Here is a 25409-nt window from a genome sequence, read left to right on the forward strand (position 1 = left end):
AGGAGTTCAACTGACCGCGTAATGAATCACTGAAATCGTTATTTAATGTTAATTCAACTTTACTTCCGCGGAAAATTACACATGGTAATTTATTTTCTTTTTTCTTTGTCTACTTGTTTGCTTCCGCGAACCACTACTAGTTTGAAATGATTTCACTCTAAAATGTTATACCACTAGAATTTAGTACTTTATTTAAAGATGTAACTTTTATCTAAGCCTATAAATTATTATTTATTGTTTCTTTACATTGTATGTATCATTTTTTACGTCACAATTTTTAACCTCACTAGGAAGAGCCTGTGTTGAGGGGTATAAATGATGGTTTTATTTCTTATGGTGGACTTTTACCAAGCTTTTGCCACGATGTAACATCCTGCCAATACACTATATTATCTCTATTGTACCAAAATAAAGTTAAAAAACTTTAATTAAAGCTACCCGCGTCTGTCTGTTTGTACGCTTAGTTCTTCTAAACTACGCCACAGATTTTGATAGGGTTTTCACTATCATTTAGAGAATTTCTTCCGGAACGTAAAAACATTTATAGAAAGTAGAGAAAAGTCGAGCAACGCCGGGCATATGTCAGATAGTTATAATTAAATGAGAAATAACACAAAGATTTTATTTGCGCGTCTGGATATAAACCCGGCCGCCTCTGGAACTATAGCCGAGGATCTTACCGCTCAGCCACGTAGTTTGTCAAATGCCTCCTCGATGCTGCCCATTGTTACTTACACAATTCCCGCTAGAACATTGTCAACTGTTGAATACATCTGCTGGAAATGAACCCCATTCTAAAATAAATTATAATAATAAATAACCATCCTAATAATATTAGGGAATTCCAACGTCAGGGAGTTCGGACTGTCATGACAGCTATATTTTACTAACCACCCGCAGAATCGCTTATTGCTAGGTTAAGGAAGGTATATAACTAAATAACATTGGAATTATACATTATATGGATTACCAACATTAAACTGTTACATATTTTTTGTTTATTTTATTGATTTATTTTACATTTACTCTTACAGAATGACATTTAAATAACTAATTTACAATACATTATTAGTCAATAATCGCTTACTAGCATTTTAAACATAACAATCAATATTCACATGGAAAATTGGCAGGGACAAAGCAGGCAATTTTTATGAAAATCTTTAGATTGCTGGTGTTACCGTTCAGAGGCCATATGTTATTATTCTTCACGCTCATCATAATTAGTTCCAATTTTGAAAATGAAACTTAAATTCAAAGCATATTTTAATTCATTGAATGTGAATAATTTCGCACAGGAAACAATTATATTGAGTCAATGGATAACTTTAGTTTATCACTTAATGAATACAAAAGATTTTTGCTGTGGCATTACAGTTATAAAAAGAAAACCTGTATAATTTTACTATTTCTATGTAAAAGCCCCTAAAAAGGGAGTGTAACTATTATTACCAACAGCTGGTTAGATTTCGATGTATTGCTAATTCGCCTTTCTCCTTTAGGAGCGCCTGTCCCTGTTCTGCGAGACGTGCGACCGGCTGACGTGCCGTGATTGCCAGCTGCTGCACCACCGCGATCACCGCTACCAGTTCTCGGCGGAGATGGCGGATGCGGCACGCTCCACCATCGCCTCACTGCTCTCCGAGGTGCAGTACAAGCGTGTGCTGCTCGGCAGCGCCATGAAGGTCATACGCGACCGCCAGACGCTCATCGCCGATAAGAAAAAAGCGCTGGTGCACGAGATCACACAGACCGTCGTCAAGTGAGTATTACTTATTTAAGGTTAAACGCGACATTCGTTATAATCTACACATCCATAAATGGTGGTATTTTAATTATTTTATTAAAATACTCTTTTTGTTAACCACTCAGAACATTAGAACGTCAAAAGACGTAAATATGATAATAGCGGTCAAGACATTAGAACTTCTTTTCACGTAAACGCGCGAGATTTTACAAAAATCGATTTATTTCCATCACTAGTATACGGATTGCCATGATTTAAAAAACAGAGTATCGATAATGAATAACGCTACGCGTCTGTATTCAAGATTATCTATGGAATGTAGAGGTGCATTATCTAAGTCGATTGGATCTGTCATCTTGTTCGTTCATAATTTATTGCGTTTCTAAATAATTTATTAAAAATATTTTAGTTTGGACGGTTAATATTTTGAGGTGACTAATAGTTTTTAATTATATTTCTTCAATATATAAAGTGTTATTTCTTTATGATACTCAGAAAAAAGTACATTTTTCACGGCTTTGAAATAATGGTCAGCGATTTTTACATATTTTTGACGTTTTCAGAAAATGTATATTTAGAAACGCAAATATTTACGTATTACAATACAAATCGATAGTGAATTTCATAATCTTTCCAAAACATTTTTAGAATGAGGCTACGTTTCCCAAAACGTGAGTTATGAAGCTTTTAACAAAACTCGTAAATATCACAAAAATTTTCACGTTTTGACAGTTCGCAAAGGAACACAAAGTAAATAATAGTCTTTGTCCGAGAGGTTAATTTGTGCTTTACAATATTAAGACGAATTATTTGTTTGCGTGCCCGTACATACGCAATATGAATAAATAGTTTTGTCCGTATGAAAACACAATTCTTTCAAGAAAGGCATACAAATACAATATTGGATAGAATCACCGATAAAGTATTGTATTTGTAAACCTTTCTTGAAAGAATTGAGTTTTTATATTGATAAAACTATATACATATTCATATTGCGTATGTACAGGCGCAAACAAATAATTTGTCTTCATATTTTACAGCATACTCGCAAAAATTGTATTGTTTTTAAATTATTAAATTAACGCCATCTGTGAATGTACGCTACGTTTACCTTTAATAAGATAATATAATATAATCTGGTAAATAGAAAACAATCGCAAAATAAATAAAAGATTTATTCCATTATTTGAGCAATTCACATCGATGTCATTTTGGCACAGCTCTGCTAATTTTTTCCCGCAATCGAGTGTATTCTGAGGATTTTCTGCTTCAACTGTCAACAGGTTGATCTAAAATTAAAAATAATGATTTTATTTGAATGACGAACTGTTGTTCCTATGACTGACTTTCCTTGTTTTCTTATACTGTCAATCTTCATCCTGTTTGTAACTCCTACAACTATTGTAGGAGCTATTGGTGTTTTCCACCTCCAACAGCTGCATGTGTGCACGGCCGGCCCTGAGCCAAACGGTGCCTGGTGCTAGTAAAAACTCAAGGGTGCTGTATTAGGTGTTATGGGTTATCAGCGACTTGGCTCCTTAGTTCCTTGGCAAGTCGGCGCCCGGAGTAGACTGCTCCAATTGCATCTGCACAGGACCAGCCCTGGATGTGTGTTTCCTGAAGTTGCAGTGTCCTGTTAATAGTCCATCTATCTCCCTCAGTGAGTCTCTATCCTTGTTGAGTACTCTGGATTATATTGTCTATGAACACGTTAGATTGCCTTTTAACATTAACCTTGCGTATCTTGCACGTATTTGCAGACTCACCAACACAATCAACACCCGAGGTAAGCAGCTGGTACTGCAGCTTAACGAGGTGTGTGACGCAAAGCAGAAGACACTTAACGAGAAGAAAGTTGCACTGGAACAATTATCGTCCATCACCGACCACTGCATTGAGTTCGTTAACTCTGCCCTTGAGCAGGTATGGAATCAGAAATAATTAGATTATTGCATTCATACATTATTTAATGGGAATTCCACACCAAATCTTCAATGTTGAGAGGATGAGGGGAGTGGGGAAGGGAAGGGAAGGAGATGTGGTAGAGGAAGGTTGACGTGTGATGATTGAGATGAATAATCAGTAATATTACCATTTCAGCATAAATAAATATGTTGGAAAAATTGTTTCAATTGCTGACCACATTCGATAACATCACATACTGACTTCCTCTCTGAAGAAATTTCTCTATATGTATTTGAAATCCAAATTTTTATATTTTTAATTGCATGTATGTCCGTTTATAATATTAAAATCGAGAAAGTCTTTCATCTGCTTTCAAAGACAGTATTTAATTTTGGGAAATGTTAAAAAACAGCGAATCTATTGGAAAATTAATGTCAACCGGGAATATTTCTAAATAAAATCATGAATCTGAGGATCATTTAAAGTAACTTGACTACAAAATCTCAGAACACCTCAGAGGTTAATTTGTACTAGCTCTGAACTGTTTTTCTTTGTGTGTTTCTTTGTGAGTATTTGTCTTGTTCTTTGTTTGGACCACTCTCGGCGTTTTCTTCCGCTGTAGGTAGAAAAATAAACTATGTCATTCAATCAATCTTTATTTTTTAATCAACTTTCAGGGAAGCAACACAGCAGTACTATACACCAAGAAGCATGTCACGTCACATCTCCAGAGAATAAAGAGTCGGAGAGCCGACATCCCCAATCCAGAAATTCCAGTACGGATACATCTGCAGTTGGACAAAGTCCCTGATCTTCTCAAAGGTGAATATCATCCTAATTTATTTATTTTCTGGCATAACCAAAAAAGTCATCAACGGCAAAATGATGTCTACTTTTTTATTCCAAATAAGCTCAATAATAGGTCACGAAACATGTCAGTTGTACCTAAACAATATAAATGGTTATTGTTTTTATTAATATTTATCTTTTTCATTACAGTGCTAACCCACCTAGGCTCTGTCTCGGTGGACGGTAAGAACTACCCCCAACAGGGCGGGCGCCCCGAATCAGCAGGGCCGTTGCCCGCGCAGTCCCAGGGGCCCTACCACCCCCCGTCCGCCTCTCCCTCCGCTACCAGCGTTCTGCAGGCCATTCAGCAACACCACCACCAGGTACTTCATATTTAACCTTTTCAATACAATCTATCCCACCACGCGGCACGTTTCAACGCAGTTTATCTGTAAGGAGGATACCATGATTGTTCACCCATTGCTTTGACTTTCTTAATTAAAATGTTGTGTGGGATTTTGTCAAAAGCTTTTTAATAGTCTGTTGTAGATCACATCGACTTGATATCCGTTATCCATAGCGAAAAGAACAGTATCAGCAAACTTACAGAGATTGGTTTCTGCAGATTTTTTGGTAACAATGCCGTGTTGATTTGAAATGATGTGTGATCGGATACAAGAAAAAATGACATTAAAAAAACTGTTTTTTTAAACGTTACATTATTTTAGAGATTGGTCTATAATATTCTCAATGGGTATTTTATCATTCTCTGCATGGCTTATCCAACAATGAATATTTTCGATTTACAATATTTATTTAGTTTACTATTCGATATTTGAACCTATGAACAATGGCTATATATCGGAAAAACTAGAACTATTGCGAGTATTTATTTGTTTATTTATTAATATGCAATATCCTACAGATAAGCTATCAAGAGGATGGTGAAACGTCCCCTTAATCTTGTGCTTGGCTCATTTTTTTTTAATAAATGAATGTATTTATAACATCTGGATGGAGGTTAAAACTGTGAACAAAATTTTTACATAAACCGATTATGGACTTTTACAGTTCTCCTCTTTAAACATCAATTCTATTTTATTTTTATTTCCAGACAATGGCGGGTGGCATGGTGGCAGGACAGCGCCCCCAGCAGCCCTCACCCATCCCCCCCATCCTGCAACAACAACAACAGCAGCAACAACAACAGCAGCAGCAGCAGCAACAACAACAACAACAACAACAACAGCAGCAGCAACTTCAGCAACAACAGCAACAGCAATTCCAGCAACAACAGCAACCCAATTCACAACTGGCGCACCTCTCACACATGTCGCAACAGTTACAGAGGCAAAACAATGCCGGTGAGTTATGAACATGAACTTTTGTTAGAAGCCTCCTCACAATTTCTCCAGTTTTGTCCATTCTTGGCGGTTCTCACCAATCCGAAACACAAAGTTCACAATTCACCCATCTAATAGAAATTCCATTTTTCATTTTTTGTTTTTACGATAGAACCGGATTGTCCACACTGCTTACAGACCATAAGAAAAGTCTAGAATTTTTCAAATTAGAAACATTATATGAACATTGTGACAAAAATTACATAAATGCCTTCTTGGCCACAGTCAATATCAATCACCTAATCACTAAGAAACCCTGAAACTTTCCATATTCCTTTCCAAAGAACCAACTTAACCTTCTCCCAACCACTTGTATGAATGTGTCGACTGTATAAAACCACTGTAGTGGAAAGATTCTGGACGTATTTAAGGCCGATTTACACCTGCCAAGCATTCAACAGAGTCTTGGCAGCTAACTAACTCGCTTTGTTACTCGGCCGACCAACTTATTGGAGAGTAGAGGTGATCACATGTAGAAGAGACAGTGGGCGAGTCAGTTCATTGCGATTGGTTTCACGATGGAGGAAAAAGAGAAAAATTAAGAAAGTAGTTTTACAACAATAAACTGATCGCACTGACCAAGTGGAGAGCAAGTGACGCACCGAGTTGAGTATGCAGGTGGAGGGGATACTTACTCGACCGAGTCATTGGGTCTTGCTTCTATCTACTGTCTCGCCTGAATCACTCGGCCGAGCACTCGGCAGGTGTAAATCAGGCATTAGCGTTAGACCTTAGAGCTTCACTAAATTTCACGAATCTCTTGTTTTCACTTGACCCAAACCTTGTTATCTCTTGTTTTTTTGTTGTTGTTTTAAATACTTACCATTTACTAATAAATTTGTTTTAAATTTTATATAACTAATAAACAACCATCTAAGATACATTATTAGTTGTTTATCAGGTGTGTAAAATTTAAAACATATTTATTGGTAAGGCCCTTATTGTTTTATTCTTTCTTTTTTTGTACACCTTTATTGGACGGTTGGTAGTTTTTCTTTGTTATTTCTTTGAAAAATAATTTTGTGTTTACCTTCTTTCTGTTGTGTATATCTATCTATTTATATAAAGGAGTGTGTTTGTGGCGGACACCGGGCGGGCGGCGTAGATTTGATTTTTGTATAAATCACCGTCTGTCTGATATCGAAAAAGTCTTTGTAAAGCCCGGGCAACGCCGGGGACTTGACTCTGAGGAAAATAATCTTTGAGGATGCATTGTGAACAGTTTTTTTAGAGAAAGAAAGTAGATAAAGATCTGGGAAGAATGGATGATTCTTGGCGGTTATGGCAGTCAGTGTGTCCAGGAGTGACGGATCTATGAAACCACTGCTAAATTATACACTGGTATTACATCACACATATTAAGATTATCCTTTCAGTGATATCTTCATTGAGTTGTCCCCGGCCGATAGTATTCTCTTTATGACAGGAAGAGAAGCATCAGTTTGAGACTGTTTTAAATTATCATTTTGGTTCCTCAAATACTAGGTCTGCCTTTTTGCAAGTTTGTCACAATAGATCTCTCTGTAGATTAGTTCTTCCTCTATTATGTGTATGTATAATCAGCCATCCGAAGCTGTCCACGAGACGAAGGCAGCTCGCACGTATGTATTGAAGTAACTGGTATGTGTGTGTGTGTGTGTTGGTTGGCTAGTGGTTGTCTGGCCCCCTTGCCCCCGTCCGCGTGACTAATGTGTATTGTGTTGGTGTGTGTTCCAGGGCTGCTGGGCCTGCCGGGGCTGCAGGCGGTGGGAGCGAGGGGGCCGGGTGGCGCGGGGGCCATTGTCCGCCACGCGCACGTCACCTCCTCCACACACCCACACCACATGGCCGCCACAGGTCTGTGTCCCTCTCCCTTTATCCATTTATCCCTTTCATCACTCTTTCTCTTTATTTTTACTTTAAACCCTCATTCTGCCTTGTTACAGTTATACCCACTTATAAAGTTCTCACATAAAAAGTTGTTTTCTCGGACCCTGGAAAAATAAAATTTATGAGGAAACTTTAGCCAAGTCCTATTTTACCACAACCGTTTTGCATTTCATCTGTCTGTAAATTTGTTGTATGTTACGTTTACATTTCAAGATGGTGGCCGATTTAATGGTTCAGCAAAGATTTTTTTCAAATGTGAAATCGTCGTGTTTATTTGGACTTTCTTATTTGCATTTTTTCAATATTTTGGTGCCTACCTGCCTGAAGATTAAAAAAGGAATTGCCATTGAGATAGTGACATTTCTTTGAAGATAAAAAAATTGTATCATTTTTTTTTTTTTTTTTGAGTACCTACTTACAAATCTTATAATTTTTGACGAAAATTTTGGTTTTGATTTATTATTCGAGAAAATTTGAAACTTGCTTTCTGTCCACAGTACTAAGAGTTATTCATAATGTAAACTGATTCTTAGTAAAGATTCATTGAATACAGCAATTTCACTGATAGCTTCACCTTAAGAAGTTTTGTTTTTCGTTCCCCTGAAGAAAATTTATTTATTACTGTCTGTCCTGTCCCCCTTTCATCACCAACAAACACTTATATCTCTTTATTTTACTTATAACCTTCTTGTTGCATTATATTACAGTGGAACCCTTATACAAGGTTCCCACATTTAGGTCATGCTTAAGAAGTTTAGTCCCTTGAAGACTTAAAACTTCTTATGTGCGGGGAACATAAGTGGGTTTTACTGTATGACTGACGGGTGATACTCTTTTACTTTTCCACCCTACAATTGGCGAGAGCATCATTAACAGAATGGAATCTTTCTTGTAATCTGTTCAAAATTGGGGAAAGATAAAAAATGTCTTTAACTCTCGACAGGCCAAATGCCAAACAAAACTTCTGTACCAAGTGGGTCTTCCGATGACCCCATGCATAATTTTCTGTATTATGGGCTTTTAAGCTATAGAAATCCCAATTATTTAGTCAATTATTAATGGTAACTTACGGCGAAAATCGACTTCCTCGGCCGCCCCTTCAAATTCGGGTGGTATCTTTGGGGTAAATTCGTATTAATACGAATTATTCCCGTTTAAATAGAATTTTTGCAGCCAATTTTCGCCGCGGTCGGCCATTCAAATTCAGTTATTCTAAGCAAATTCGTAAAAATACCAAACATTTCCGCGTAAATCAAATTTTCGCGTCCGGCCCTTTAAACTCGAAAAATACGATATATTTATGCGTAAACCGAAATTTCGCGGCCAATTTCGGTCACAGCCGACCTTTTAAATTCAGATAATTTAAGTAAATTTCGTAAAAATATGTCATATTTCCTTGTGAACCGAAATTTTGTGGCCGATTTCCGTTGCGCCGGATCTTTTAACTCAGATATTCAAAGTAAATTTAGTAAAAATACGATATATTTACACGTAAATCGAAATTTCGTATCCGATTTCCGTCGCGACCGACCCTTTAAATTCAGATATTTATAATAAATTTGTAAAAATACGATATATTTCCGCCTAAATCGAATTTTCTCGGCAGATTTTCGTCGCGGCCGTCACTTTAAATTCAGATATTTGAAGTATATTCGTAAAAATATGTCATATTTCCACATAAATTGAAATTTGGCGTTCGAATTCCGTCGCAGCCGACCCTTTGAATTCAGATATTTGGTATAAATTCATAAAACTACCACATATTTCAAACTCGGATATTCAAAATAAATTGGAAAAAATACCACATTCCAGTGTAAATCGATTCTGATTTACAAAATAATAATAAAATACATTATTATTTTGTAAATCGGAATCGATAGTATAATTATACTAATTAGGACGATGTATAATCACGTAAAAATACACTTTTCGGCGTTTTTCCGTCATGACTGTCTTTTAGATTCAGATTTACGAAATTTAATGATTTATTTTCGCAAAAATCGAAGTTTTTCGAATTACACAAACAAATTTTCGTGTGCGGAATAAAATAAATTTCGAATTACGAATTAACGAATTTTTGAATTAGAAAAACCCTTTTTTGGTGAAAATTTCGAATTATGCATTTTTTCGAATTATTGGGGTTCGAATTAACAGGGTTCTACTGTAGTATAGTAATAGTGATAGATTCAAATTATAAATTTTGGGTACAACCTACTCCCCCACTTGGCTGCGGGATACTTCAAATTTATTGGTTTCGTGTAAATTGCTACGTCGAAAATCTTGGTAAATTGTTGCTTAACTTGCCATGTATCTGTAATGCAACTAGTATAACTCTCATACCTACCCTTCTCTTATCATTTTCTTCTCACCCTTTACACAACAAGACACCCATAAAACCCACTACAGCCAATTGTTTCAAAAATTATAACTAGACTACACGCAAAAGAAGGTGCACATTTGCAATTCTCTAGCCATGCGCACAAAGGGCGTGGTTTATTAGTAGCTTGCTAGCTCTCGTCGATGGCTTGCCACACCTCTCTCGCCACCCGCAGCCTTCTTTCTGGACAACACTAGGATATTTGGTCAAACTATAATATTCCGTTTACTATTTCAGTTGACGGAGTAAACTACCTGACTGGCCTCCAACAAGCTGACGTGAACCTGAGAGGGCTGCTGAGCGCCACCTCCCCCTACAGCCAACAACAGCAACAACAGCAACAACAACAACAACAGCAGCAGAGGGCGTTGCAGCAGGCCAGCCAGTACAGTCGCCAGGCGCTGCAGGCCATGCAGAACTACCAAGGTAGGTTACGTTGATAAACTACCTGACCTGACTTCAGCAATATCACATACTAATTGGCGTTGAATTCCAATTGTTTTAACACCTTTTGCCTTCAAAAACTGAATAACTGCACGAACTTGGCACTTGGCAGTAACGCAGAGCGCGAGCCACATTACATTGCTGCCAAGACTGACTGTTCCAGTTAGGTGCGCGTAGGTTTGTTTGGGAGTGGGGGAAGCAACAAACACAACAGTCTTGCTAACAGCTGCATGAAAAGTTTCTCTTCATCCCCAGCGCTTTGGAGACTTTACTTTTGGGATTACCCTTGTAATACACTGTAATAACCCCTTTTCAGAAGGGAGCATTAAAGTTAAGTACTTATCGTTAAAAAAGGTTTAACTTTCAGGAAATCCATTTCATGAAGTACTTACATAATTATAATGTTTGGATCGTTTCTATAGAACCGTTTTCGTAAGAAAATTACCTCAGGGCTCTTTACAACATAACAATTTATTTACTTATTTAATTTATAATCTCTACCCAGTCTATCAGACTTACAACTAATAACTTTCGGATTTAACAGTTTAGATTTATTACTAGTGGCTTTGCTTTACAACTAAGATTAATAACTAGTGACGTAAAACTATACATGTTTATTACTTCCCAGGCGGTGCAGCGTACGGGCAGCCCCCTGCTGCCGGCGTGTACGGGCAGCGCGTGGGGTCGGCAGGTGGGCCGGGGTCGCAGCGGCCGCGCGCGCCCTCGCCACACCCACAGCAGCAGCAGCACGTGTCGCTCCAGCAGCAGCTGCAGCTCCAGCAGCAACAGCAACAGCAGCAGCACCAGATGCAGATGTTCCAGCAGCAGCAGCAGCAGCAGCACGCAGCCGCTGCCGCCGCCAAGTGGCACATCCCCCAGAGCGCCACTAATGGTGAGCTTTCCATACTAATAGTACGATAGTTCCTACTAATAGTACGATGCCATCGTATTTTATGATAATAGGTTGATAAACATGAAAAGTCTCACACATCAGAATGTGACCATTGAAAATTTTCAGCTGCGTTTTTTCTTATGACGGCAGTACAGATAAAATAGTGTTTGATTAATTTAACCCTTCAAGTCTCAAAAAGGACCTTACTAGCCACAAACATCATATTACATTAGAGGCCCGAAGGACATATCTGACCGGGGCGTCCACACATTATAAATGTTTTTTTTTTCTGTTTTTGCTGTTTGTTAAAAAGATAAGTACATGGAAAAAAAAACAAAAAATTGTCAAAGTGTTAAAAGATATTTATTTTTGAAGGTTAAAAATTTATTTATTTTTTATTATCGTATGAACGGCATAAAAATGAAGTAACAGTTTTATTACCAATTCCAGACAAAAGGAATGTATTTTCGGAATTTTGAATTCTTTCCAAGTTAAACGATTCCACAGTTTATTTTCAGTTTTACTAGACCAGTTTTTAAATCCGATTTTCATGAACATGATTAGCTGCAGTCACAACATGAGAATGGTTTATCTCTGCTGTGAATACGAAAATGCGTCTTTAAATTCAATTTTCGTGAATATGATTAGCTACAGTCACAACACAAAAATGGTTTTTCTCCACTGAAAATGAAAGTGTCTTTCATCTTAATCTTGATAATCCAGGTGTACAGTTTTTGAGAAATTACCGGTTTGAGAACAGAACATATGGTAGGCTTATAATAGGTGCAGTTTTAAAACCAATGAAGGCATTTTCTAACATTTTACCTAAAAATTGAGGTGATTTTTCACAAAAATTCTATCATTATATTTTATATTGAATGTAAAAACTTGCAATCTGTGATGTACTGTTACTTTCCTTTTAATTAGCAATACACATGATCGGGAGATTTCAATGATACTTTGGTTCGTCTGAGATCACGGGTTTGTTTATTATCGTAACGTATTTTACAATGAATATCTAACTGGACTCACATTCATTCTATAGGATGCTCTAAGTTATTCTGAAGCAGGTGAGACGCTGACTGAAGATGCTCGTCTATAGATTGGCTATCATCATAACGATTCGGGTATTAGACCCAAACATCCGACAGTTGTCTCTGTCATGTGGTACTACTACTGACACCTATGGAGACACCTTAAAACTAAATATTCTAACTTTAAACTCAACACTCTAACGACATCTGTTGAGTGGCATTGAAACTACATATATATTTACAAACACTACACAGAACTTTTTTCACTGGAAGCCTTGTACATTTTCCCAACTGGGTAGTTGTGGAAAGAATTTACAGATAAATTATTTGTATAGTATTTCTTGCACTACCAGACTACAAAGTGTGTGTTTATTTAGTGGTGACCTTTAATTTAGCATTGTTAGCTGCAGTGTTATGTTTTGTGCATTAACTCAGTGTTGGCGCAGGTCAGTACTTGGGCGGCGAGCAGCTGGGTGGGGGGGGGCCTGGAGGAGGGCTGATGGGCGTGCCGGGGGGGGTGGCGGGGGACTCCTTCAAGATCACCATTCGGCAGCCGCAGCAACAGGCGCGCCAGACACCCGCCACAGTCACCTCAACCAACCCCAAGACACCCAGCCCCAACATGCATGTGAGTATTCTTTTTGAAAATTAACATAAAAAATCTTGAAGACAAATATGTATATATTTGTATGTATGAATGTTTCACCAATACGGCAAAGAGAAGAACTTCATTAACTGGCGTTTTACACAATACTTTTGTTCGTCCGATTTTCACATCCATTTAATAGTCCCGGACCGCTTGTGATAATAAAATCGAGAAAGCCGTCAAGTCCACACGAAAGTGATGTTGTGATCTAAAACTAACTAATTTATTTACAGTTCTGTGGAAATTTAACTTTTTGCCACACTTGGTCATTGAATTATCTTTTCTTTTGATCAAGATTTCACAGTGACAATACTGCTTCTTTCAAAGTTGCATTAACTCCACGCAAGAGGCCTTGAGGAAATAATTTCTCCTGTTGAAAGGAAGGAGTGAACATGAGTCTTGAAGAGAGTCTTGTAAGCGGAGTCAAATCGTTGGTGGAGACCTGACTTGTGGATGGTGTTCAGCACTGGGGAAGTCGTTGAGTCTTCCTGGTACTCCAGTGTGAAGAAGAGAGCCGAAGGTATGATTGACTGCTCAGCAGATGCGTGGGAGATGCGGGCCGACGAAGTTGTTGCAGGGCCAAGGCGCAGACCAAGAAAGATGTCGCGGGGCCTAGGCGTAGTAGGTCCGTGGCGGCGCGGTGAAGTTGGAGCCCGGCGCCGGGAATCTGGTCAGGGGCGATGCACGGGACCGCGGAGCTAAATAGGTGGCTAGCGCTTGCAGCGGGTACTCACTTGTAACTGCTAATTACTGACTGACCGAAGTACCTTGACGTGGCCGTTTTATATATAGGCGCAAATGCGTTTGAGAACAAACCAGCAAATCGCGAGTAGGTAGATGCGCCGTACCTTCGATGTTTCACCCGTATGTCCTAATGCGATACGGGTTGCACGTGTTAACGTTCCCGAACCTTCTAGTAGCTTACCGCTACACTGGGAAAACTACATAGGATAGATACATACAATTTTTACAAATATGCACATAAATACATTATTTGGTTAAACCGTACAATTTACCAAAACATTTTTTTTGCAAAAAAAAAAAGTTAGTTATTATGAAAATAATTTCAGCCGGCAAACTTGGCATTCTAATGGTTAATCAAAGCTTTAGATTATAATTTAATGTGTTTGTTTTAGGGTATGAATGTCACTGACGCCGTCGCCAACAGCCTGGACAAGTTTTGCCAGGACTCGGTGAGCGACCTGATCGCCACCATCGCCAAATTAGATAGCAATGGGGTACAGGTAACAATACATATTTCACACACGTAACTTCCAGCACCACTCACTCCCTTCTCCTCTCATACTCTTTGGCCTCCTGTGATTTACGTTTGATCTTCTAACCTTCCTGTTGCCAACAGAGGTAACCAAAATCTCTCATAATACTATCCTCAATATATCAGCTTAAATAGTTAATCAAATGTATGACTTTTTGTTGTATACTGCAAAACCTATATACATAGACTTACTGGTAAAAAGAGTGGGGTATCTCAGTGACCCCTTATGGCAACACAAGTTTTGTTTTGCATTTTAACATGTCGAATGTTATAATAATAAATTTCAAGTAATTTGTGACAGTAACATCCAAAATTCAAAACTACTGTCAATGATTTTTGCCGTAAGTGCAATTCAATGTATGTACAATGTATATCTTCCATCACCTTCCAGTTTGTGATAATGTAGCAGAAAAGCTGTGTTATGATGCTGTAAAAGCTCTCAAACAGTCAGTAATTTGCACAGCTCTCTATGTCAATCCTCAACTAAGTCCTCCATCATTGAACAAGCAACTTTTTCTGCTTTAAACGATGGAAGCAGGAGGAATTCAAATATTGTCCAGTTATTCGTAACCCAGAAATGATTGTCTCATTGTAAAAAATTAAATATTCAAGCAGGAAACAAAAGATTTAATTGTGTTGCTTTCTAATGTTCTTATTGTAGGACAAAGTCAGGTGCTTGTGTAGAGCGAGACATATTATTATACAGTAGAACCCGTTAATTCAAACGCCGATAATTAGCAAAAACGCGTAATTCGAAATTTTCGCAAAAAAATATCCACAGAAATTTTTTTCATACAAAATGGGTTTTTAATTCGAAATTCGTTAATTCGAAATTTATTTTTATTGTAATTCGAAAAAAAAAAAAAAAATCATAAAACTTCGTATATCTGAATCTAAAAGACAGCCGTGGGGGTAAAATGCTGAAATATGTATTTTTACGTGGTTATACATCGTCCTAATTAGTATTATTATTTTGTAAATCTGAAACGATTTACACTGGAATGTCATATTTTTTCCAATTTATTTCGAATATCCGAGTTTGAAGGGCCGAGAAAATACGTTTTACGCGGAAATATGTCGTAGTTTTACAAATTTACACCAAAAATCGTAATTTAAAGGGTCTGCCGCGAAATTTCGATTTACCCGTAAATATATCGCATTTTTATGAATTTATTTAGGATATTTAAATTTCAAATAACCCGCCACGACGGAAATTGGCCGTGAAATCTTGATTTACGCGTAAATAAATCGCAATTTTACGTATTTATTTCGAATATCTGTATTTAAAGGGCCGGCCGCGATGATAATCGGCGGCGAAAATAAAGGAATAATTCGTATTAGTATGAATTTACTCCTAAGATACTACCTGGATTTGAAGGGGCGACCGAAAAACTCATTTTTCGGCTTCTTTTTTTATTTTCTTCCTAAAATTTCGGTTTATGTGGGAATTTGTTAATTCGAAATTTGATATTTGATGTCCTGTGGATTTCAAATTATCGAGGTTCTACTGTAGTTGTATAAAAGCCCATGTATTAGTTTGATCTGTTTCTATGTACTCGGTTAACAATAATCAATCTCGGAGTATCATTTGTATGAATAATTCAGAACTAATAGTGGTACAGTCTACGAACCATATAATAACAGTATAACGTGTATGCTTTCCCTTTTATATTTAAAAAGAAAAATATTCAGCACAATTTTTGATTACCAGCACCTATTTCATAATACCTTTGCTAACTAACTAACCTGTGTGTTGTGTGTGAGAATGCAGTCAATGCTACCGACAATAACCAATCTAAAGCTCACTTTCACGTTTTATGGTGATTTATTTTTGGGTTTTTATGCCACACCAAAACTAAACGCCGAAATACTTATTAATTTTCTAGAAAACCTGAATGGCAAATCGGCTTAAGTTAAGTAATCGGCTTAGTTTGCCGAGCAACATCAGACTGTCGCATCCCTGATTGCCTGATTTCCCTGATTTACGCTAGTAACATATATTTGAAGATGTGAGATTTTTGTGACGCAAAATACAAATCATTCTATTATTTTTGTTGGTATCGAGAAATCAGTGAATCATCATCATCATCACTTTTGGCTCTACAACCCCTGGTGGGTCTTGGCCTCCTCAAGAGTCTTCCTCCACTCATCTCGGTCCCGCGCCAGCTCTCTCCAGTTTCGAAGCTCCAAGGCAGACAAATCTTTGAGGACGTTGTCGCTCCATCTTAACCTTGGCCTTCCCAGGCTCCTTCTCCCTATCGGTCTTGAGCTCAGCAGGGACTTTGGTTCTTGATGCTCGGTCATTCTCTCCACATGACCTAGCCACCGAAGCCTTCCCAGTTTTATGAGCTTTGTGACGTTTAGCTCCTTAAACAGAGTATAGAGCTCATTGTTATAACGTCTGCGCCAAAATTCATTTTCTAGAACCGGTCCGAAGATGCGCCTCAAAATTTTCCTTTCAAAAACGTCCAGTGCTCGCTCATTCTTCTTAGTTAGAACCCACGTCTCGGCTGCATACGTAAGCACTGGTCTAATTAGTGTTTTGTACACTAATACCTTGGTGGTATTATAATAAAATAATAATCATGTCTAAAGAATAATATAAATAATAATAAAAAATAATAATCATGTCTAAAGAACAATTATATTTATTCACTTCAACAAGGTAAGTACACTAACCATTTTGATTCATGAGTATAGAAAAAGCCACCGGAGCATGTTCATATATTATCCTAAAATCTGGGAACAGTGAATTTATCATAATACCAACAGATTAATGTGCCAGTATTAGGCAATGCCGCAAAAAACAGTCTAATACAGACCTAGATGTTATAGAACGTTTCATGATATCTCATCAAAATGTCAATTCAACACACTTTTAAAAAGTGATGAGTCGTTAAAAGTGATGAAGCAATAACTAGGTTAAATAGTTACCTATGTAACCTATTTAGTCTAGTTTTTGTTTCATCACTTTTCATGACTTTACATTACTTTTTGTATGTGTGTTGAATTGTTATTTTGATGAGTTATCCGGTCGCCGTTATAGAATGTTTGTGGAGATTGTCAGTACTCACTTGTTGCTTTATGTATTGTCCAGGTGTTGGCTGAGAACTCTGCCTCTGGAGGGGCATCGGGTCGGGGCAGCGTGGGGGCAAAGGGCACCTCCCCCCTCGTCCACAGCAGCACCGACGACACCACCCCACCCCCCCTGGCCAACCACACCGCTGGTATGTATCTTTCATCTTCTATAAACTGAAGTTCGAAATAGCAGTAATTTTCTGGTGACGCTGTAAGTTGCGCCAAGGATTTAGAAGTATGGCGAGTCTATGTCTTGGAAATGACCTGTCCTGGAGATCTGTCTGGAGCAAGTGGGACTATGGCATCCCCAATTAGAGTGTGTTGTGAGTCTGGTGGTAGTGGAGAGGAAAAGGATATGGGGAGAGGAAGGTTGGGAAGTACCCGGCTGTTCAGATCTGGTCACTAAACAGTCATTTCAAGCAACGTTTTGATTCGGAGATCTTTCACCAGGGCGATACTGAGTATCTTCCACTTTGAAATAATCACCTTAGGACGGTTTGTTTTCCCAGAATTTGAACAATTCATCAAATTTCAAAGTTAACATCTCTTGGAGTGCCGATGCAAAATTTTCGCCGCCCGCCAGTTGATTCATTATCATAATAACTTATTTGTTTTTTTTTTTTTGTAAATTGTACCGTCTCACCAAATAATTAATGTGTTCACATATAAGCAAAAATATTACATACTTTACCATAATTAGTTTCCACAGAATGGAATCTGCTTCAAGTTCTGTGAAAGTCCTATTCATGTTCTGTCACTATCCAAATGGAAACATGATGAAATAATAACAGAACTTGAATTTTAACTTTGAAATCTGTTGAAAATTTCAAATTGTGTGAAACAACCCGTCATGTGTTGTACACTTACTTTATTATTATATAATATTCCTGCTGACATCTCTAATATTTCTTGTAGACTCGTTTTCACCTTCTTAACAATATTTATATTTAAAATCAAACGAGATCAAAAAGTGTGCATATTTTAAATCAAGAAAGAATGATTACCATACCTAATCAGTTCTTTACCCTCTTGTGAAGGGATCCATTCCAGGATGGGATTTAATCTCTTCCACAAATGTTATCCACTGGCTGCAGTCCCTCGCCGTTCACCTCTGGTCCTTATTTCCTTCCCGTCCTTCTTCAGTCCTCTTCATAGACATCCAAATTGATAGACTTGCCCTAACATGAAATCTGGGTATCATTTCGACGAGCTGGAGGCAAACCACGTGACATATTTTTGGCACCAGGAGAGTTTGAGAATGCTTTGCATAAACTATGAAATCAATTGTATGTTGACTGCAGAAGAACACACATTGAAATAAACAGACCCTGCGCAGAAAATTAAAGTTCGCTAAAGTAAGGCAACGGTTTGCAGCGCACTCCATTGTGGGACTTTTCTGCGCAGGATCTGAATGTTCATTTTTTACCAAACCGCCCAATGTAGCTTAGTAAATTATAAAAGATTTATAAAATTGTAAATAGTGTAACAAAATATTCAGTTTTGGAAACAAGCCTGAACATTTGTTTACACAATTTGTCGTTGAGTTTTTACGCAGCCAGCAATTTGTGCGCCATTGTAAAAAGGACTAGTGAGATTACAATGCCAGTTGCCTTTATACTGTCAGATTCATTTATTGACAAATCACGGTCACGCTGCCTCCCGCGCTCCGTGCAACTTGGTTTGTTTCGCATCCCTCATGGGCTGGTCCATCATTTTGGATGTCTATGGTCCTCCTCCGCGCTTCCTAGATCTACCTACGGCTCGCTTCCACTGGGAGACCCGCACAGTCATCATTTTCGGCATCCTATCATCTGGCATTATTTGTACATGTTTAGTCTGTCACAGTCTTTGAAAAATGCAGAATCTTACAATGGTCTCATGCTCTATAAGATTTTGGATGTATATAATACTAAATATGTTTTGTAATCTGTGTGAACAGAAAAGACGGCCAGTGGCACGGGCACCGAGGGCAATGCGGCAGACCCCAACGAAGACTGGTGCGCCGTGTGCATGGACGGAGGGGAACTCATGTGCTGCGATAAGTGCCCCAAGGTGTTCCACCAGTACTGCCACATACCCACAATAGATAAGCTTCCCGAGTGAGTACACCTTCTCCCTCTTTTCTATTAATTTATTTATTCAATTTGTACAATTATTTTTATATAAAATATATAACTTTTAAACCACATGGATGTTTATACATGAATTTATGTTAGAAAACTGAAATATGGATTATTGGATTGATATATGGATTATTGGATTGATATATGGATTTTCAAATTGTGGGTTGGATACTTTCTGCATAACTTTGTCCAGTTTCCCTTAGGGCCTATATCACTTTTGGGGATGCCGTGTAAAGGGGTCTTTTTGAGAAACAGAAGGAGTGAACATGGGTCTTGAAGATACCCATGTTGTAGGAGGGAGGGAACTCAGGAGCTGGCAAATCATTCCACATCCGAGGACATTCCATATGCGACGTATTCTCATGTTCTCATGTCATTCAAATGACAATTATGGACAAATGAATGTTGGACAAAACTATATTCACGCCTCTCTTATTACATTGAATACATGTTACAAATTTCCATGATTTATTTCCAGTGAGACAGAAAGCTGGCAATGTTTGCTGTGTGTCAACTTTGCGGATATAGCCGATATGTCCCCTGGGGAGAAGCGCACGGCGGGCCTGACGCAGCGCCACCAGAAGCTCATTGAGAGGATCGTGCTGGAGCTGTACTGCCAATACGAGACTAGTCTACACTTCCGGGAGCCTGTTTCCGAAGAGGTAGGCAGTCATATTATTCTCGTTGATATGAATACGAATCTAATTTACCTATCTTATTTGTCGTTTATTTATTGTTATTTTTTGCTAATAATTATTCATACCATCCCTTTGTCACTGACAGTATGGTGGCCCTGTGATTGTGGCTGATGAGCCATCACAGTTACTTTGTAATACTTTTCATTTGTATAATTGTGTTGCCGCACATCTCGACACAGGAATGCGCTAGTGAGTAGTGAGATGAGTGGCTTATGATTTTATTGTATTACACTATTTCTTCATAAAATAAATACTGATTTTAATGAAAATGAATGTCGCCAATCAACATTCTATTAAGATATTTTTTGTTTTTAATGAGTTTTTATTATTCACAATGTACATTTGTTACGTATAATTTTTTTATAAAATTAGCGACCGGTTTCGACACATTCGTGTCATTAACTAGCTATTTTAAAACTAATAAACAATTTGGTGAATGTTATTAATAACATTCACCAAAATATAAAATTTACACTGGAACATAACGATAATAACAATTTAAATTTTTTAGACTTAAACATCAGCTTAGATAATAATAAGTGTGTTTTTAACATCTATAGAAAACCTACACACACTGACTGTGTTATACCTTCTACTTCAATTCATCCTTTGTCCCATAAACTCGCCTCCTTCAACTCAATGATACATCGAGCCATTAATGTCCCTTTAAATATGGAGAATTTCAATAATGAAATTAACATTATAAAACAAATAGCTCTAAACAACGGATATAAACCTGACATAATTAATCGTTTAGTTAATAAGAAACAAACCAAAATATTTTCTAAAAAGTACATTTATAGTGGAGACAATAACACTCAATCTAGTAAAAATCTAATATATAAAAAACTTCTTTATACAGGCGACTTATCCTTAAAAATATCCCGCTTGTTACCAGTTAATATTTCGACAGCTTTTTACACTAATTCTAAAATAAAAAACTTAATTAATAACAAGGATGTTTCAAATAAATTAGATAAAAATGGGATATACACTTTAGAGTGTAATGATTGTAACTCGCAGTATGTAGGTATGACTACAAGAAATTTCAAAACCAGAATTAGGGAACACGAACTATGTTTAAAAAATAATAATTTCTCCGAGTTCGCTAATCATTTGATAGAGACAGGCCATAGCTTCAACCGGGATAAAACTAAGTTTAAACATTCTAACATTAATAAATATTTTAATTTGTGCGCATTAGAAACATTAGAAATCAACAAAAAAATTAATTCAAGCATTAATATAGTAAATAAAATAATAGCACCTTGCAAATCACCTCTATTGACAATGTTCCCCGTTATGTTGACTCCTCCCTCCGTTTCCCTCTCAACCAAAATTTCTGAGATTCCTCTACCTGAGGGAGTATGGCTACTACCCGTGGCTCTATCCTACTGACTTTCTCTTGGGCATTCTCGGTATAAACCATCTACGGGTCAGAAGAGATGTGCATATTGTTTCACACTTCTTCAAACTGATTCGTGGATGGTTTTAAAATCCGACTATCATGGAGAGTATTAGTCTCTATGTTCCTGATGGTTATCTCCGTCACCGACAGCATAGACTGTGCCATCTCCCGGCCTGCAGGACCAACTTGCCAATGGTCATGCCGGTGGGGAGAGCAGTCTTGCTGTTGAACAGAATTAATTCGGATATCGACATATTTAGCATCGGTGAAGCTGCCTTTAAAAGGCAAGCTTTATTGATGCTGGTATAGTTTATACACCGCTAACTATTATGTAATACCATTTTACAAATATACTTTTTTTTTTTTTCCATTATTTCTGGCTTTCACCCTTCAAGGGTGTTCTTGGCCATCATTTAAAATTATTGAGAAAGGTGTATTGAAAGTTGAATTTAAATATTAATTTTATTTAAATAGGCAAATTTTAAAATTATAATGAAAATTGGAGTCGAGTTCAGACTTAAAAGAGATGAAATGTTGAATGGAGGGGAGGCAATTTTAGTTAAGGCTTGATAGAAGAGAGGATATTTGTTTAGAGAGGGACAACCAAAAAATATGTGATCTAAAGTTCCCACTTCTAGACCACAGAATGTACAATCTGGGGAGTCAAGGACGTGAATTTTAAAAAGATGGGAAGGAACGGAACAATGTCCGATCCTCATTCGAATGAGTGAAGAAATTTCTTTTTTGGAAAAATGAGGGAATTGCTGAAACCACGGTTTTGATGGTATAGTCCTTTGTATTGAGGCATAGCAGGCTCCCTTGGATTGACTAGCAATGTGCCAATACTCTGACCAAACATTGCGGGATCTTTCTTTGATGATGGAAAAAATGTCAGATAAGGGAATGTGGTTTACGAGGGTAACAACAGGGTTGGACGCTCCTTGTTTTGCCAAGGCATCCGCAATATCATTACCCATGATACCAACATGTCCAGGAATCCAAATCAGAGTTACAGATTTACCAGAGCTTTGAATGGATGCTATCATCTCTCGAATAAGGCATACAAAATGATCATCAGGATGAAGAAGAGGACTGGATTTAAGTTTTTGGAGGGAACTGAGAGAGTCAGAGAGAACGAGGGAATGTTCAAAATTATTTTTGATTATATATTTGAGAGATTCTATTATTGCAATGCACTCAGCTGAAAATATTGAAAATTGATTTGAAATTGAATGAAATATTCTATCATTAGAATTATTGTGGTAAACGTTAATACCTATACCACAGTTAGGAGAGTCGGGAGATTTGGATCCATCAGTAAATAAAAGAGAAAAGTTGGGCCATTTAGATAAAATAATGTCATTGAACATATTATTGACAGTTCGGGCCGGGAGATTGGAATGACTTTTAAAGATTCCGATCCCTTCTAATATTGTTGGGGATAGGGTGACGTGACTATATTTTAGTTTGTATAAGGGAAGTAGATCATTTTGGATGATGTGGAGCTCTGAGAGAGACTTAAAATTTTTACAGATGTCAGGAATAGGTTTAGTTGAAGCTCTGATTGTAGATGAATGGTTTGAGTCAATGAACAACGAGAGGCTGGGGATAACCTGATGACATTTAGAATTTAAACATTTAAGAACAAATTTGTCAGCAAATAGTTGACGCCTTAAATAAAGAGGAGGATCAGAACATTCTACTTGAAGGGAATTGATGGGTGACGATTGCATCGCTCCAGTTATTATTCGCAAAGATTTAGATTGAATTTTGTCTAATTTATTAAGTACATTTTTTGAGGCGGTACTAAAAAGTGGGCAGGCATAGTCGAGATGGCTTCGAATAAGTGCATTGTAAAGCAACTTAATGCAAGTAGGGTGAGCTCCCCACCAAACGCCAGATAATGATCTGATGATATTTAAATTTTTTTCGCATTTAGTAACTAAATTATTAATATGGGAAGACCATTTAAGTTTCCTATCAAATGTTACTCCCAAAAATTTTACTTCAGAAGCGTTGGAGATTGGAGAATTTTTAAATAAAATTTGAACGGGGGGGTTTTTATGGCGGTTTGAGAAGGTGACACACTGAGTCTTTTGGATTGAAAGTTCAAGACCATGTAACGTGAGCCATGTGCAAAGGGCATTCATGGCTTCGTTAAGATATTTGACGGCAAGAGGGATGATTTTGGATGATAAGAAGAAAGCTATGTCATCTGCGAACTCGATAATTTTTATTTGTGGGGGAATAGTGACATGCATATCATATGTGTATATATTATACAGTAAGGGGGACAATACATCGCCTTGTGGTAAACCCTTCCAAATAGACCTACTTTGAGGAGAAATATCTGGAAGTTCAATGAAAATTTTTCTATCTAGAAATAGATTAATAATAGATTGGACAAACATGGGGGGAAGGCCAAGGCCTAGAAGTTTTTTTTTCAGGATTGGGATGGAAACATTGTCAAAGGCGCCTTCTATATCTATAAAGACGGCAAGACAAACTTCCTGTTTAGAAATTGATAAATTAATATCAGTGCTGATGATGGCAAGGTTATCCTGAGTGGATTTTTTTTTCCTAAATCCAAATTGAGATGGAGAGAGAAGCTGTTTACTCTCGACAAAAAATTCTAATCGGTTTTTAATTAATTTTTCATAAAGTTTACTGAGGGTGGATGAAAGAGCGATTGGCCTGTAGTTGGATCCAAAATTTGGAGATTTGTTTGTTTTTAAAATAGGGATGATTATTTGAGAACTCCAGTCATCAGGCATTATACCAGTCTGGAAGATTTTATTTAAGATGCTTAAGAAGTGGTTTAGAACATTATCATTACTATTTTTGATTATGCTGTAAGGTATACCATCTCTGCCTGGAGATGAGTCAATGACTGTTGATAAACAATTTTTTAGCTCAATTAAGGTGAATGGAGAGTCTAGCCAATGATTAGACATGGGAGTATTATAGATGGGCGTTATTTCATCTAAATTAGGAACAGAAGGGGGGGCAATTTTGTCCAAGAATTCATCTATCCATTTAGAATGGGACGCTCGAGGAGATGGTGAACTGAAGGAGGATCGAAATCTTCGGATCATAGACCAAACTTCCGAAATTGGAGTGTTCGGAGATACTGAACTGCAAAAGTTGTACCATCCGGATCTTTTTTTTGACCTCAATACCCTTTTGGCATTGGATTCAGCGTTTTTGTATATAAGATAGTTCTCCATAGTCATATTGTAACGATAGGAAAGAGATTTAGCTTTCCGAATTCTTACTACTTTGGAACATTCCTCATCCCACCAGGGAGTTGGAGGGAGTTTTTTGAGAGATTTAGTTTTAGGGGGAGGATTTGATTTATTTATTGCAGTTATGAGCATTGATTTGAAGTTATTATAATCATCTTTGACGGAAAATATATCGGTGGCGGGTGAATTTAGTAGGAACTTGTCCATATGAGAGTTAAATTCATCCCATTTGGTGTGTTTCGTTTTAATCTTTGTCGAAATATGAGACTTGTCCGATTGGAAAGAAGTTTGATAAGTAATGATGATCGGGAAATGATCACTGGAGCAAGGGTCGGGGGACACCACCCACGAGGAGAGAGAAGCCAGACTAGTAGAACATATCGAGAGATCCACTGCACTGGGGTTTGTGCTGGGGCGTGAGATCCTAGTAGGAGATCCGTCATTCAAAAGGAAAAGGTTGGATTGATCTAGGAAA

The 25409-nt window shown here is 37.5% G+C and overlaps 1 protein-coding gene across 1 annotated transcript in view; it reads left to right on the forward strand.

Moving 5' to 3' along the window:
- Positions 1-25409, forward strand: part of LOC149413519 (E3 ubiquitin-protein ligase TRIM33-like) — an 88968-nt gene that overhangs the window by 51649 nt on the left and 11910 nt on the right. Inside the window, exons 5-17 of the mRNA XM_089644387.1 lie at positions 1503-1762; positions 3508-3670; positions 4330-4474; positions 4652-4824; positions 5556-5805; positions 7561-7680; positions 10328-10516; positions 11163-11426; positions 12907-13088; positions 14243-14350; positions 17480-17609; positions 19400-19559; positions 20062-20245. Coding sequence (XP_089500513.1) covers positions 1503-1762; positions 3508-3670; positions 4330-4474; positions 4652-4824; positions 5556-5805; positions 7561-7680; positions 10328-10516; positions 11163-11426; positions 12907-13088; positions 14243-14350; positions 17480-17609; positions 19400-19559; positions 20062-20245 — 2328 coding nt within the window. The remainder of the gene's footprint in view (positions 1-1502; positions 1763-3507; positions 3671-4329; positions 4475-4651; positions 4825-5555; positions 5806-7560; positions 7681-10327; positions 10517-11162; positions 11427-12906; positions 13089-14242; positions 14351-17479; positions 17610-19399; positions 19560-20061; positions 20246-25409) is intronic.

The sequence above is a fragment of the Hesperophylax consimilis genome, chromosome 21 (assembly GCF_061612785.1).
Source record: "Hesperophylax consimilis isolate HC1 chromosome 21, BYU_Hcon_1.0, whole genome shotgun sequence".
NCBI classification, from domain to species: Eukaryota; Metazoa; Arthropoda; class Insecta; order Trichoptera; family Limnephilidae; genus Hesperophylax; species Hesperophylax consimilis.